At 47.5% G+C, this 13,684-nt stretch overlaps 1 protein-coding gene across 2 annotated transcripts in view; it reads left to right on the top strand.

Annotated features, from left to right (window-relative positions):
* Window positions 1-8,404: 8,404 nt before the first annotated feature.
* DHCR24 (24-dehydrocholesterol reductase) overlaps window positions 8,405-13,684 on the top strand; it is a 39,219-nt gene continuing 33,939 nt past the window's right edge. The window contains exons 1-2 of one of the 2 annotated variants that reach the window (XM_032649416.1): window positions 8,405-8,760; window positions 13,294-13,449. In XM_032649416.1, coding sequence (XP_032505307.1) covers window positions 8,530-8,760; window positions 13,294-13,449 — 387 coding nt within the window. In that variant the 5' untranslated portion in view covers window positions 8,405-8,529. The remainder of the gene's footprint in view (window positions 8,761-13,293; window positions 13,450-13,684) is intronic. The other variant, XM_032649408.1, reaches the window with a different exon arrangement.

The following is a 13,684-nucleotide window of genomic DNA, read 5'->3' as shown; positions in this document are numbered from 1 at the left end:
GCTAACCTCTTCTTCACCTGCCTTCAGGGGTGTTTGCAATGCTGAGCAGTTGGACGTCTGAACACTGAATAAATGAAGGTTCATAGATGTTATTGTTTGTATGTGATGCTTAGTCGTTGATCATTTTTTAAGGGATGTACTGATTTTGTTGGGAGAAATTGAAATTATTCTGATTTCGAGAATCAAGATGGAGAACAGGTAACTTCAGGACACTGGCCCTGTGCTGGGCACTGGGCACTGGGCAACTGGGAGACAGCTCTTTTGTCCCCAGGAGCTCACAGCGCGGCTGCAAGAGAGGAAAGCAGGACTGGGTATGGGAAGGGAGGAGCAGGAGTGCTAGTTTTGTGAAAAAAACCTCTTACTGTGCTTTGGCCTGTTGAACTATATGCTTGTGGCCTTTGCTGAAGTTGAACAAAGCCCGGACCCATACCACTTGTGTGTGCCTGGTTCATGATAGCTTTCTTAGGAGGTCAATGCCCAGCATCTTATGCTCTTTGTCCAGCTCCCTAACCTCTCCAAACACTGACATATCAAGGACACATCAATGCCTACCTTACAGTGTTGTTTTGAAGGTTATATTAAGATGATGGATGAGTCATGCCTGGTACAACAGGTGCTCAATTCTTCTCCTGATCATGATGGTGCCAGAAAAATTTCCCTTCCTTTTAAGTATTCTGCATAATTGGACCCCTCATGAGGTATTTAGCATTTTCTACTTTGTGCTGTTATACTGTATTTAATTGTATTATGATAGTGTATTTAAATGTAGAGCATTGAGAATTGTGCCTGACAAAGAATCATGTTCCATAAATATTAGCTGCTATGATTATTATGATTGGCATTGCTTTTTCTGCATATATATCTTACCTACCACACTATGACCCATGGGACAGTGGTCCTGTTGGATGTATCCATCTTTGCCCTCCCAACCTGTTCCCGGCAGTGATAGGCACATAGTAAGCATTTGACCAATATTTTTGGAATGGACTATGGCCTATCTTATATAGTTATGAATATGTATATGACATTTCCAGAATTTCACTAACAGTTGTGTTTGTCTCTCAGTTGTATAGTACTCCCATTCTGCCTTACTTTATAGTTAGCTTTTGTCATGTCTCCCCATTAATCCATGATCTCAAGGACCATGTCTCTATAACCTAAGACCCAGTTCAGTTTGCTGTATGGAGTTAAAGGTGGATACACAGAAAAGTGTTTATATGAAATAAATGAAACTTAAGCTTCAGGGCCCCTCACTTACCGGAGCACCTCCTGAATCCCTGGTTAATGAATGTCCTCAATTCAAAAAGTAGAGATTATTCACTGCATGAGAAAATTCAAAATGCTTTGAAAACTTACAGCTCATAATTGAAAGAAACTTAATAGAGATTTTTCCGAATTTGATAATGATTCGAAAAAATTTGCCATGACATTGACAATAGCTACTTATATACCAAAACGTTTCCAAACTATCAATAATAAAAAGCAAATGTTGATCAGCCATGTTGGAAGAAGGACTGAATTATCATTTTATTCTCTCTGCTTATAAAATGATATTATAAAATTGTTTTCACATGAAGAAATGATAAAAGAGAATTGAGGCCCAAAAATATAAGAAAAAAGTATTAGACAGGTATATCCAGCAGTTTAATAAAAATTTTATTTTTCTAGATTTTGTGATATTTGTGGTACCTGTCATCTTCTTAAAATGTATAATTTGTGATTTTTTCTCATTCTAAATAAGTAACCACAATGATGCTTCATAATTTTGTGGTCTTTTCCTTAAAAAGAGCATCCTGAATTGTATAAAACTTAGACTCTGGGAATACCTTGGTGGTCCAGTGGTTAGGACTCCACGCATTCACTGCAGAGGGGGTGGGTTCGGCCCTGGTCGGGGAGTTAAGATCTTGAGAGCTGCATGGCACAGCCAAAACAAACAAACAAGCTTAGACACCATAAAACCTGGAAATATCCTTGTTGATCCAGGTTGCTTGTTAAAATAATAATCTGACTGTATTACTCTGAAATTTTTAATGTTTTTTCTGGCCCCCAAATGAAGTCCAGAATCATTACTGTGGCCTAGCTCCTGCCTGTCTCCTCCACTCTTCTCCTTGTTCCTTAAACTCCAGCCACACAGGCCTTCTTCCTGTGGGTCCTCCCAGGCCCAGAGACTTCCTTCCAGGAGGCTATTTCCTCCATCTTGACCAAGTCTCACCCCCAGTCGTTGCCCGGATGATGCCTGTTCACTTTTCAGGTTTCCCAGGCAAACTGTCCCTTCTCCCCCAGATAAGATCTTGTTAAAATGAAGATTCTAATTCTGTAGGTCTGGGGTGGAGCTAAGATTCTGCATTTCTACCAAGTTCCCGGGTGAATCAGGTGCTGCCAGTCCAAGGACCACATTTTGAGTAAGAGGCACTGGACCTCATGAAGTCCCTTGCTTTACTACCCTATGTTCCTCTACTGTGCAACTTGTGTACTGTGTTCAAAAACATAACGAACTTTGCCCATCATAACAAAACTCTGAAAATAAATGTCCTTCAATAGAGGACTGATTGAATAAATTAAGCCACACACATATACCCCCGTACGCACACATACAAACACACACTGGAATACAAGGAAACCATTAAAAATGCCTATAGCCGGGCTTCCCTGGTGGCGCAGTGGTTGAGAGTCCGCCTGCCTATGCAGGGGACACGGGTTCGTGTCCCGGTCCGGGAAGATCCCACATGCCGTGGAGTGGCTGGGCCCGTGAGCCATGGCCGCTGAGCCTGCGCGTCCAGAGCCTGTGCTCCACAACGGGAGAGGCCACAACAGTGAGAGGCCCACGTAATGCAAAAATAAAATAAAATGCCTATAGCCTATGGTTCAGTTTTTATAAAGCAAACTGTAAAGCTCATGTTGAGTTGATCTTGTTGGGGAAATTATGTACATATATGTACATGGGCCCAGAGGTATGTCTAGGAGGATGTTCACGAATATGGGAACTTTAGTTGTCTCTGGATGATGAATCATTTGAGGTGATTTTTTTACTTTCTTTTCTGGCTTTTTTTTGTGTAGTTTGAATTGTTTAGAAGAATATACCCCACATTTCAAAAGGAAAAAAGCTATTTTTACACAAAATATAATAAGTTATAGTATTATTAATCTGCTTTTTAAAAATATTGCTCCTTCTAAAACAGCCATGCCTTTAAAATAGCCACGACAAATTAGTAAGGGCTAATTTGCTAGACTGATTCATTAACGTCTTGGAAAGAAGACAACAGTGCCCTAAAGACAAAGGATCAGAAAATGGACTCCGATGGCTTGTCCACTACTTACCCCAATGATGTCCAGTTATCATTTCTTTGCCCCAGACCCAACGACCATAGACTCACTCTCTCAGTCAGTATAACAGAATATTGTAGAGTGGGGAGCTTAAACAACAGACATTTATTTCTCACAGTTCTGGAGGCTGGAAGTCTGAGATCAGGGTGCCAACATGGTAGGGTGCTTGGTGAGGGCCTTCCTCTTGGTCCACAGGTGGCTGTCTTCTCACTGCACCCTCACATGGCAGAGAGAAAGAGCTCTGGTCCTATCACCTCCTTATAGGGGCACTAATCGCACCATGATTAGCTCTTCCCTCATGACCTCATCTAACCCCAATTACCTCCCAAAGCCCTCATCTCCTAATACCATCACACTGGGGATTAGGGTTTCAACTTATGAATCCGAGGGGACACAAACATGCAGTCCATAGCACTCATCTTTTCTCCTACTCTGCCCCCAACCTATCACTTTACAGTTGGCCCTCCATGTGTGCAGTTCTGCATCCACAGATTCAACCCCCTGGGAATCAGGTGATACTATAGTATGTATCTAGTGAAAGAAGTCCACACATAAGTGGACTCGTGCAGTTCAAACCCATGTTGTTCAAGGGTCAACTTTATAGACATATATATATATATATAAAATGTATACAACTCTTCATGTGCTTCCATAGTACCCTATAATTCCTTATCATAGTACTTAACACATTGATTCATAATTGCCTATTCATTTGTCCAGATCCCCCACAATGATCTGTCAGGACAATGATTGTGTCTTGTTCACTACTGTATCCCCAGTACCTTGCACGATTCCTGCACATCAATAATCACTGAAGAATGCAGACACGGTTAATTTCCATTTAAAATTGATTCCCCTTCTTCAGGATGTTGCTGTATCTGATGGAGCCCCTGGAACCGTGGCCACTCTGGCCATTATCAGGGAAGCTGACCCGGGAAAGACAGAATAAGCAGAAGACAGGAAGAACCGGGTCTTTCAAGAAGTCATTGAGGGGCTTCCCTGGTGGCGCAGTGGTCAAGATCTGCCTGCCAATGCAGGGGACACGGGTTCGAGCCCTGGTCCAGGAAGATCCCACATGCTGTGGAGCAACTAAGCCCGTGCGCCACAACTACTGAGCCCGTGAGCCACAACTACTGAAGCCCACATGCCTAGAGCCTGTGCTCTGCAACAAGAGAAGCCACCACAATGAGAAGCCTACACACTGCAACAAAGAGTAGCCCCCGCTGGCCGCAACTAGAGAAAAGCCCTCGTGCAGCAATGAAGACCCAACGCAGCCAAAAATAAATTAAAAAAAAAAAAAGTCATTGAGCTAATGACTTAACTAACTCTGGGTCAAACTACACTCAGACTTCTGGCTATATGAGAGAATAAACACCCTTATTGTTGCTGCTGTTTGAGTTATAAAGCATCACCAGTGAGAGGTTGAGGGAACAAATGAATGAATGACTCTGACCACGAGCATAAGAAAGCCAGCTCCCCTAGAATGGAGTTAAAGTCTTGTCCTGGAGACTTCAAAAACTGCTTACTGTTTTTAAGATACACAAGGTGATAAGACAACAAAGTCTTGATTATCTGGAAGTTAGCTTATTATGGTTTTCCAGATAAACTGGGCTTTTAGGCAAAAGCTGCACTTTGCAAGGGAAAAGAATCTCTTATTAGGGCTTCATTTAAAAACAAAGAATATTCTTAGAGATGTTTCAGAGTCAATACACATTCAGTCCAATCTCCTAAATGTTAGCACTTGTAATCATAACTTGGAGACCTGTTAAAAAGCTGACTCCTGGGCCTCACCTGGGGAGATTCTGATTCAGTGGGATGTGGTGGGGTCCTGGAATCTGCATTTTAGCCAGCAATCTGATGTGGATGGTCTCAGACCACACTTAAAGAAACCCAATTCTTTTTTTTTTCTTTTTTTTAAAATAAATTTATTTATTTTATTTTTTTGGCTGAGCTGGGTCTCTGTTGCTGCACGCGGGCTTTCTCTAGTTGTGGCAAGCGCGGGCTACTCTTCATCGCTGCGCGTGGGCTTCTCATTGCGGCGGCTTCTCTTGTTGTGGAGCACGGGCTCTGGGCACGCGGGCTTGAGTAGCTGTGGCACACGGGCTCAGTAGTTGTGGCACGCGGGCTCAGTAGTTGTGGCACGTGGGCTCAGTAGTTGTGGCTCACGGGCCTAGTTGCTCCGCGGCATGTGGGATCTTCCCAGACCAGGGCTCGAACCCGTATCCCCTGCATTGGCAGGCGGATTCTAAACCACTGCACCACCAGGGAAGCCCAAGAAACCCTATTCTAAAGCTTGCACTTCGTATCTCTAGAACCTAACCACAAGATATGGTGTTTCACACAATAATCAAGGGAGCAGATTCAAGTGATGGAAAGATCCAGAAAATGGGAGCCATATCTGGGCTTCTCTATTCACCAGAATAAGACGCTGATCAGGCAAGTCTCTCAAGCTCTCTCTGTCTGAATGACCCCATTTACTAAAAACAACACAGATTAATAGTTCTCTGTATTGCCACCCCTCAGACTGGTTGTGAAGACCAGATGATCTCAGTAGCTGTACTGTACAAATATAATAAAATTCTCTTTGTTAGGACTCTGGTGCTTACTGAGCTCCTTAATAAGTAAAATTATTTGTGTTCCTTAGGCTCTATTCGTTAAGCAAGAAATGGGGACTCACATTTTAGAAAGATTGTTTCATAGTCAAACCGTAAAGGGGATTTTGCTTAATTTCCAGTTAACCTGAGTACTTGTTAACCAGAACATCCTATTCCTAAGCATTCTAACTAGGTTTTTATGTAACTAATATACATTTATTAACAGTAATTCATGAGTAGACTCCCTATCAAAGGGAGCTTCCTTGACTTGTGCAAAAATTAATGGGCCCAACAACCCACAGAATTGGAGAAAATATTTGCAAATCATGTATCTGATAAGGGATAATATCCAGAGTACACAGAGAACACCTAAAACTCAACAACAACAACAAAAAGCCCCAATTCAAAAATAGGCAAAGGATTTCAACAGACATTTCTCCAAAGAAGATATAGGTATGGCCAAAAAGCACATGAAAAGACGTTCAACATCATTAATCAACAGGTAAATGCAAATCAAAACCACAGTGAGATACTACCTTACAACCATTAGGACGACTACTGTCAAAAAATCAAAATAGAAAGCAAGAAGTACTGGTACAGCCACTGTGGAGCAATATAGCAACTCAAAAATTAAACACAGAATTACCATACAATCCAGCAATTCCACTTCTGGGTATATGCCAAAAGAATTAAAAGGGTTTCAGAAAGATATTGGTACACCCATGTTTATAGCAGAATTATTCACAATAGCTAAAACATAGAAGCCACTCAAGGGTCCATGGACGGATAAATGGATAAGCAAAATGTGGTACATAAAATGGAATATTATTCAGACTTAAAAAGGAAAAGTAATCAATATCAAAATTATTAATGAGGTATTCTGCATTCTCTTTTTTGTACTGTCTTTGAAATCCAGTGGGTGTTTTACACATAAAGTATGTCTCGGTTTGGACTAGCCACATACCAGTAGCTAGAAGCTATTGTGTAAGAGAGTACAAGTCTAGACAATTCATTTTTGAAGCCTAATGCAAACAGCCTCTATTTTGACTTTTACATTTACTTGAATATTTGAGCCTCTGCCTACATTCTTCCTTCATTCATTGGTCAGCAAACACTGGCGTGCCCACTATGCACCAAGCATTATGCTAGAAACTAGAAATACAAAAGTGGACATTTTATCCTAAAGCTCAGTCTGTGAGGGTGAGAGACACCCAGAGATGATTATGAAATAATGTAAAAGAATCATGACATAGACACCCTCTATTTTATGAGCACTTGAAAGGAGAAGGAAGTGCCATAAATGTAGTTTTAGAGGTGTCCCTGAGTTGACTTCAAGGACCTGTAATGTTAGCTCTATGAAGAAGATGGGAAAGGGCATTCCAGAGGTGTCAGCTTGAGCAAAGGCCTGAAATGAGAGATAGTGGGGCCCCGGGAACGTCCAAAGAGTGCCTGTTAGGGCAGAGACGAAAGAGAGGAAAGTGTGGAGGCAAGCAAGGCCACTGAAGGGCCTGGTAAGTCATGTTTGGCTTCTAAAATAAAAAAATCTACACTTCCTAAAATTCCATAAGAAGTAACTGTCTCTCTACAGGATTGCAGTGGAATGCAAATGACACTGGATTTAAGCTTTTGCTGGTAACAGTCACGCTCCTCTGGACTGGCTGCTCCTTGAGGGCTGGGCCGTCTGCTTTGCTCACCACCCTGTCCCAGGGCCTGCAACGCTGCCTGGCAGAGCGGGAACTATAAGTTTACAGAGCCGGTACCTTCCTTCAGTCCTTTTCCCCAGTCCTCCCCTCCCCCTCAGTATAGCGGGAGACGGGGAAGAGCGCCAACCCTAGCCTACATTTCTTAAGTCCTCAGGAGTTCAGAGGCAGGCCTTCACCCTTCTAGGATGTTTCCTCATCTATAAAACGGGCTCACAACTACCCGCCGCTGGACTGTTGCGTAACTCAAATGAATTTACAGAAAGCGCCTCGAAAAATGAAAAGGTGCATCTCGTGGCCATGAGGGCATAGAGTGACACGACCTGTGGAGGTCGAGGCCAGGTTTCCACCCTCCCTGGCCGGTACGGGCATCCTCGGCCAAGCTGCAGGGTGACGGACCCAAGGCGTGGGGCGCCCCGACCCGAACCCCCGGGAGGTAACCGAACGCATGACCGCTTAACGCGCCTCACGAGAAGGCGCCACCTAAGGAGGAGGGGAGGAGGTTGCAGCCGCGCCCCTCAGCGGCGGGGCGACTCCTCAGTCCCCAGGGCCGGGAAACCTGAATCCCGGAGCCGCAGAGCGCCGTAGACCCCACCAGCGCCAGGGTCCCCGGCCACCCCCTCCCAGCGTGTCTGAGAGGAGAAGAGGGTGGAGCGGCCTGACTCCCGCAGCCAATAAAAGCAGCAGGTTCCTGGTCCGATCCCCGGCGCGGTTCGCCATTGGTCACCACCCGGGTCTCGGCCCACCGAACCTTTGCGACCCGAGCCAATCGCGAGGCGGCGAGGTGTCTTCGGGCTCGCGGGGAGCGGGCCGCGGGCAGCAGCGAGCGCAGGCCGGCGAAGAGCGGGTGGCGGTGACCAGCGGCGCGAGCCGGCATCCCCTCCCCCGCGCGGTGAGCCGCCGGCTCCACCATGGAGCCCGCCGTGTCGCTGGCAGTGTGCGCTCTGCTCTTCCTGCTCTGGGTCCGCGTGAAGGGGCTGGAGTTCGTGCTCATCCACCAGCGCTGGGTGTTCGTGTGCCTCTTTCTCCTGCCGCTCTCGCTCATCTTCGACATCTACTACTATGTGCGCGCCTGGGTGGTGTTCAAGCTCAGCAGCGCGCCGCGGCTGCACGAGCAGCGCGTGCGGGACATCCAGAAGCAGGTGAGCGGAGCCGGGTGGGGCGGGAGCCAGGCGCGAAGTGGTGCGCGGCGCGGGGGAGCCAGGGCTTCACGGAGGAGGTGGCGTCTGAGTGGGATTTGAACTAAACAAAAATATAACTGGGGGGAGGGGTGCTTCCGGAGAGGGAACGGAGTAAGCAAAAGAGTAGAACAGAGCATTGCTCCGACATTTATGGAGTGCCTACTATGTGCAGAGTACGTGCGGGGATCTGCAGGGATGTAAAGAATCATAAGAGAGGGTAGGTGAGCCATGCTCAAGTAGCTCTCACCCGGCCCAATCGATTTCAGAGGAGAAGGGGGTCTTCAGGAAGGTTCACCTGGCGCTGGAGACTGGGAAGCAGGGTGAGTGACTGGGGAAAGCGTGAGCATAGGAGAAGAGAGGCAGAAGGTTGGAAAGTCAGTTTGGAACTAGGTTGGGAAGGGCCCTTCAGTTTGGAGTTTACTCCTTAACAAGAAGGAGCTTTCCGCCTTCTTATAATAGAGGACTAAAGTGAAAAGGTAGCCCCACACCAGGGTGGGGAGCCTCACAGACCCTGCGCCAGGCGCTCACTCTTGACAAGGCAGTGCCCGCCTCCCAGTAACTCTATACGTCTTCCCCTATGTCAGCACCCACAGAACCCCTGCCCCTGCTGCCGCTCACAGCCGCGCCTCCTCCTTCATGGCCACAGCTGGCATGGGCATCAGGCCTGGGCATCAGGCCTGGGCAGTTTCTTGGCTCCCTCTGCCCCTCCTTATGTTCCTCTCTTACTGGCGTCAGGTTGCAAAGAGCTTCTGTTTCCTGCTGCCACCCTCGCCACAGGTGTAGCAGCCTCCATGTTCTGTTTGCTGCTGGCTGGGTTCTGCCTCCAAGAGCATGAAGATGGATGCGGAGAGCCATCCCTGTGAGGGATAGACCTTGGGCCAGGTGGGAGCAGGCAACATCTGGAAGTGCTTTACTCAGGCTGCCATGGGTTGCGCTGGTCACAGTCACAGCTCCAGAGCCCAGCCTACCCTCTGTCCCAAATGCACCCTGTTGCCTAGTTCTTTCTGTGTGTTCAGATTCTTGATTTACCTGCTAGTCTGCCCCATCAGAGTGTGAGCTCCTTGAAGGCAGAGACTGCTATCCGACTCCCCTCTATCCCATGGGCCCTGGCCCAAAGCAGCACAGTGAGTGCTTAGGAACCTAAGCTAAACCAAAGGGCTCACTAGGGACAGGAAGATGATGGGCCTTGCCAGACTGGCCCGCTGCTGAGGACCTGCCCTGTGCCACACCCCATGCCATTGATGACCATTATTTCTCATCCTCACAGCAACACTTTTTTTTCTTTAAAACTTAGGTCTTTTTTTTTTTTAACTTTTATTTGTTTTTTTTTTTTTTTTTTTGCGGTACGCGGGCCTCTCACTGTTGTGGCCTCTCCCGTTGCGGAGCACAGGCTCCAGACGCGCAGGCTTAGCGGCCATGGCTCAGGGGCCCAGCCACTCCACGGCATGTGGGATCTTCCCGGATCGGGGCATGAACCCACGTCCCCTGCATCGGCAGGCGGACTCTCAACCACTGCGCCACCAGGGAAGCCCTGCATTTTTTTTGTGTGTGGCATTTATTCCCAAGCCATAAGTTTTTTGTTGTTGTTTTGTTTTGTTTAATTAATTAATTAATTTTTGGCTGCATTGAGTCTCCATTGCTGCACGCAGGCTTTTCTCTAGTTGCGGCGTGCGGGGGCTCTCATTGTGGTGGCTTCTCTTGTTGTGGAGCACGGGCTCTAGGTGCGCAGGCTTCAGTTGTTGTGGCACATGGGCTCAGTAGTTGTGGTGTGTGGGCTCAGTAGTTGTGGCTCATGGGCTCTAAAGCGCAGGCTCAGTAGTTGTGGTGCACGGGCTTAGTTGCTCCGCAGCATGTGGGATCTTCCCGGACCAGGGCTCGAACCCGTGTACCCTGCATTGGCAGGTGGATTCTTAACCACTGTGCCACCAGGGAAGTTCCGTAGGCCATAAGTTTTTATTTCTTCAGTTTCTTCTGGAATATATTTTTCTGGTGCAACCTCCTCTTCTGGTTTAGTAACAATCTGCTCTTTTTCAGTAAAGATCATCTCAGTGTGGCAGGGAGAGCTCATGTACGGGTTGATGTGACCATGAGCTCTGTTAAGTCCTATGCCGCATCTTGGGGGCTTTATTCACTTGGATGTGCTCAATGACCAGAGAATCTGCATTTAAGCCCTTAAGTTCAGCATTGCTCTCTGCATTTTTGAGCATGTGCTGTCAAAATTCAGCACTCCTTTTGGGCCACTGACCCCGCGTCCAGCCCCACTGTTCGGCCTGGGCACACCTACTATCCACCATTGTAACAACAGAATGGCACACATTGCTTCTGTAAAGTGATATCCGTCAGATACTTGGTGGCTTTTCGGTTATGCATACCCTTAACGGCCTGGACAGTTTCACCAGTGTTCTTAAAGTGAACACGAAGATTCGAACCTCTTAATTTGCATGATTTTGTGGGGTTTTCTGGGTCAAGTGAATACTGAATCATTTTTAGAGGTCACCTCAGGCAGCTTACCGGAAAAGGACCACCCTGGTAGGTCTTGTACCTGTTCTGCAGGTGGGAGATATTGAGGTTCAAACTGTAAGTCATGTTCCCAAGATGATATAGCTAGTAAATGGGTCTGGAACTCAGGACAGCTTGATTTCAGAGCCTGAACTGTGACATTTCTTCTTTCCCAGCCCATTTCATTCCACCCTGGAGGTCTGGTTCTGTTGCCTCACACCTGGAATGTGATAATAGCTACCTGACCAGTTGCCTGTTCCCTGGGCCCTCCCCACCTCTCCTTGGCCTGCCCTTAGTCATAAGGGCAACACTCCACAGGATTGCCTCCCTGCCCGAAATCTTGGTTGGCTCTGGTCAGGATCCAACCCAACCGATGTTTCAGGCTTGATGGTCTCCACATTCACTTCATGCCCCACTGCCCCCCTTCCCATTCCAGGCTGCATGCAGCTGTCCCAATCCATCTTCCACACCTCTGATCTTGTATTAAGTCCTGGGACTGCAGAGTCAGGCAGGGGCAAGGTCTGCCTGGTCATCCCTTTACCCCCTACTCACAGGAATCCCTTCCTCAGTAACACCCCTCTGCGTGAACATCTCTGCTTCACGTGGCACCCTGGCCTCTCCAATCGCAGAACAGTTCTTCCCCACATTGAACTGTTTGCCTGACCAGCTTCAGTCCAGCTTCTTCCAAGGACTCTTGGTTGCAAGTGATAGAAAATCAACTCCAACTGGCTTGAGTAAAAAGGGACTTCATTGACCCAGGTCTTGAAAAGTCCAGGAGTAAAAGTGGCTCAGACATCACCGGATCCAGGATTCATCTCCAGCTGCCATCCCTTGGCTCTGCTCTCCTCTGAGTTGACTTTACTCTCAGGGAGGCCGTCTCCCTGCGGAGGCCCCAGCAGTTTCTGGCTTACATCCAACTAGCCTAGCAAACCCAAGTGAAGTGAGAGGGCCTCTCCCAGGATTGGTCTTAACTGGCTTCACTTGGATCACAGACCCATCCCTGAACCAGTCACTGTGGCCAGGAGGATAGAATCAGACCTCAGTCATGTGCCCATCTCCTGGGGCAGGAGGGGAATCAGCTTCACCTGGACCAAAGGAAGATGGGAGTGTTACAAGCAGATGAAGAGGACATGGGTGGTCGCAGGTCACAGCAACAGATATCCACCTCCCTGCCCTTGTCCATCAGCAGGAAGGGCATGCTTCCTCCCATGTTCCTGATGGGCTTGTCATTTCCTGGGCCATTTCTTCTCTGTACTTTGTGCTCTGGTCACTTACAGAAGGGTTTTGCAAAAGTTCTTCCTTCCATTGGCTTGGTGGGCCTCCCCTGCCTGTTCTCTCCCCATGCTAGTGATGCATGAGTTAACATGCGCAAACGCTTGGAACAGGGCTTGGCACCTAATAAGCCTCAGTAAATGTTAGCTGTTACTCTGTTGACTATTAATTCGAGTCCATTTATCCTTCCAGGCCTAAAGTTAGTTAGTTCTGATGGTGAATCTGGGCTCTGCCCTTCAGTGGTTGTGTGACCTTGGACAGGTTATTTTGCCTCTCATTTTCTTCGTTTGCAAAAGGAGGCAGGTCATCCCAGCCACCTGGGGTTGTTGTGAGAATTAAGTGAGACAAGATACAGCAGTGCTTGGTACAATGGTGGCAGCTAGTAAATAGTTATCATTTGTGCGGTTGTTATTACTACCATTACGAAACCTGTCCTGAACTTTGCAGTGAGAATAAATGTTTTCAAAGTGCTTTGATCCTGTTCTCTTGCTCTTTTTTCATTCTGCTTTTTGATGTGGCAGCACTTTGGCTTTTCTGTCGGCCTCACTAGCCAGGGAGAGTCCAGAGGATAGGGCCAGTGGGTGTTTCATCATTCCGCTCCTCCTGGTACCTGGAAGGATTCAGGGCCTCGGTAAATTCCCAGCTCCCTCTCCTGAAAGCAAGGCTGTGAGCTGCCCAGGGGATCTCTGGCAGGCCCAGCTCAGCCTCTTCTCATGTCTGCAGGTACGGGAATGGAAGGAGCAGGGCAGCAAGACCTTCATGTGTACAGGGCGCCCTGGCTGGCTTACCGTCTCACTGCGGGTTGGGAAGTACAAGAAGACACACAAAAACATCATGATCAACCTGATGGACATTCTGGAGGTGGACACCAAGAAACAGGTGAGAGTGGCATGGTTCCCTGGCTCTGGGAGTGGGTGGGGCACTGCCCCTGGTGCAAATGACTCACGGGGAGATGATTTTAGCCAAAGGCGTCTCAGAGTGGACAGGACCATGGCCCTTGGTCATCACAGAAGGCTCTGCCCACCATTGCCATCCTCTAGAGCCTCACAGCTTTGGAAGAGAATGGTCATAGCCCCATCTCACAGGTGGGCAAAATGAGAGCTCAGGGGGATTC

This window comes from Phocoena sinus, chromosome 1 (assembly GCF_008692025.1).
Source record: "Phocoena sinus isolate mPhoSin1 chromosome 1, mPhoSin1.pri, whole genome shotgun sequence".
In the NCBI taxonomy this organism is placed as follows: Eukaryota; Metazoa; Chordata; class Mammalia; order Artiodactyla; family Phocoenidae; genus Phocoena; species Phocoena sinus.
Note: the sequence above shows the minus strand (reverse complement) of the source record. Positions and strands in the feature narration are given on the sequence as shown.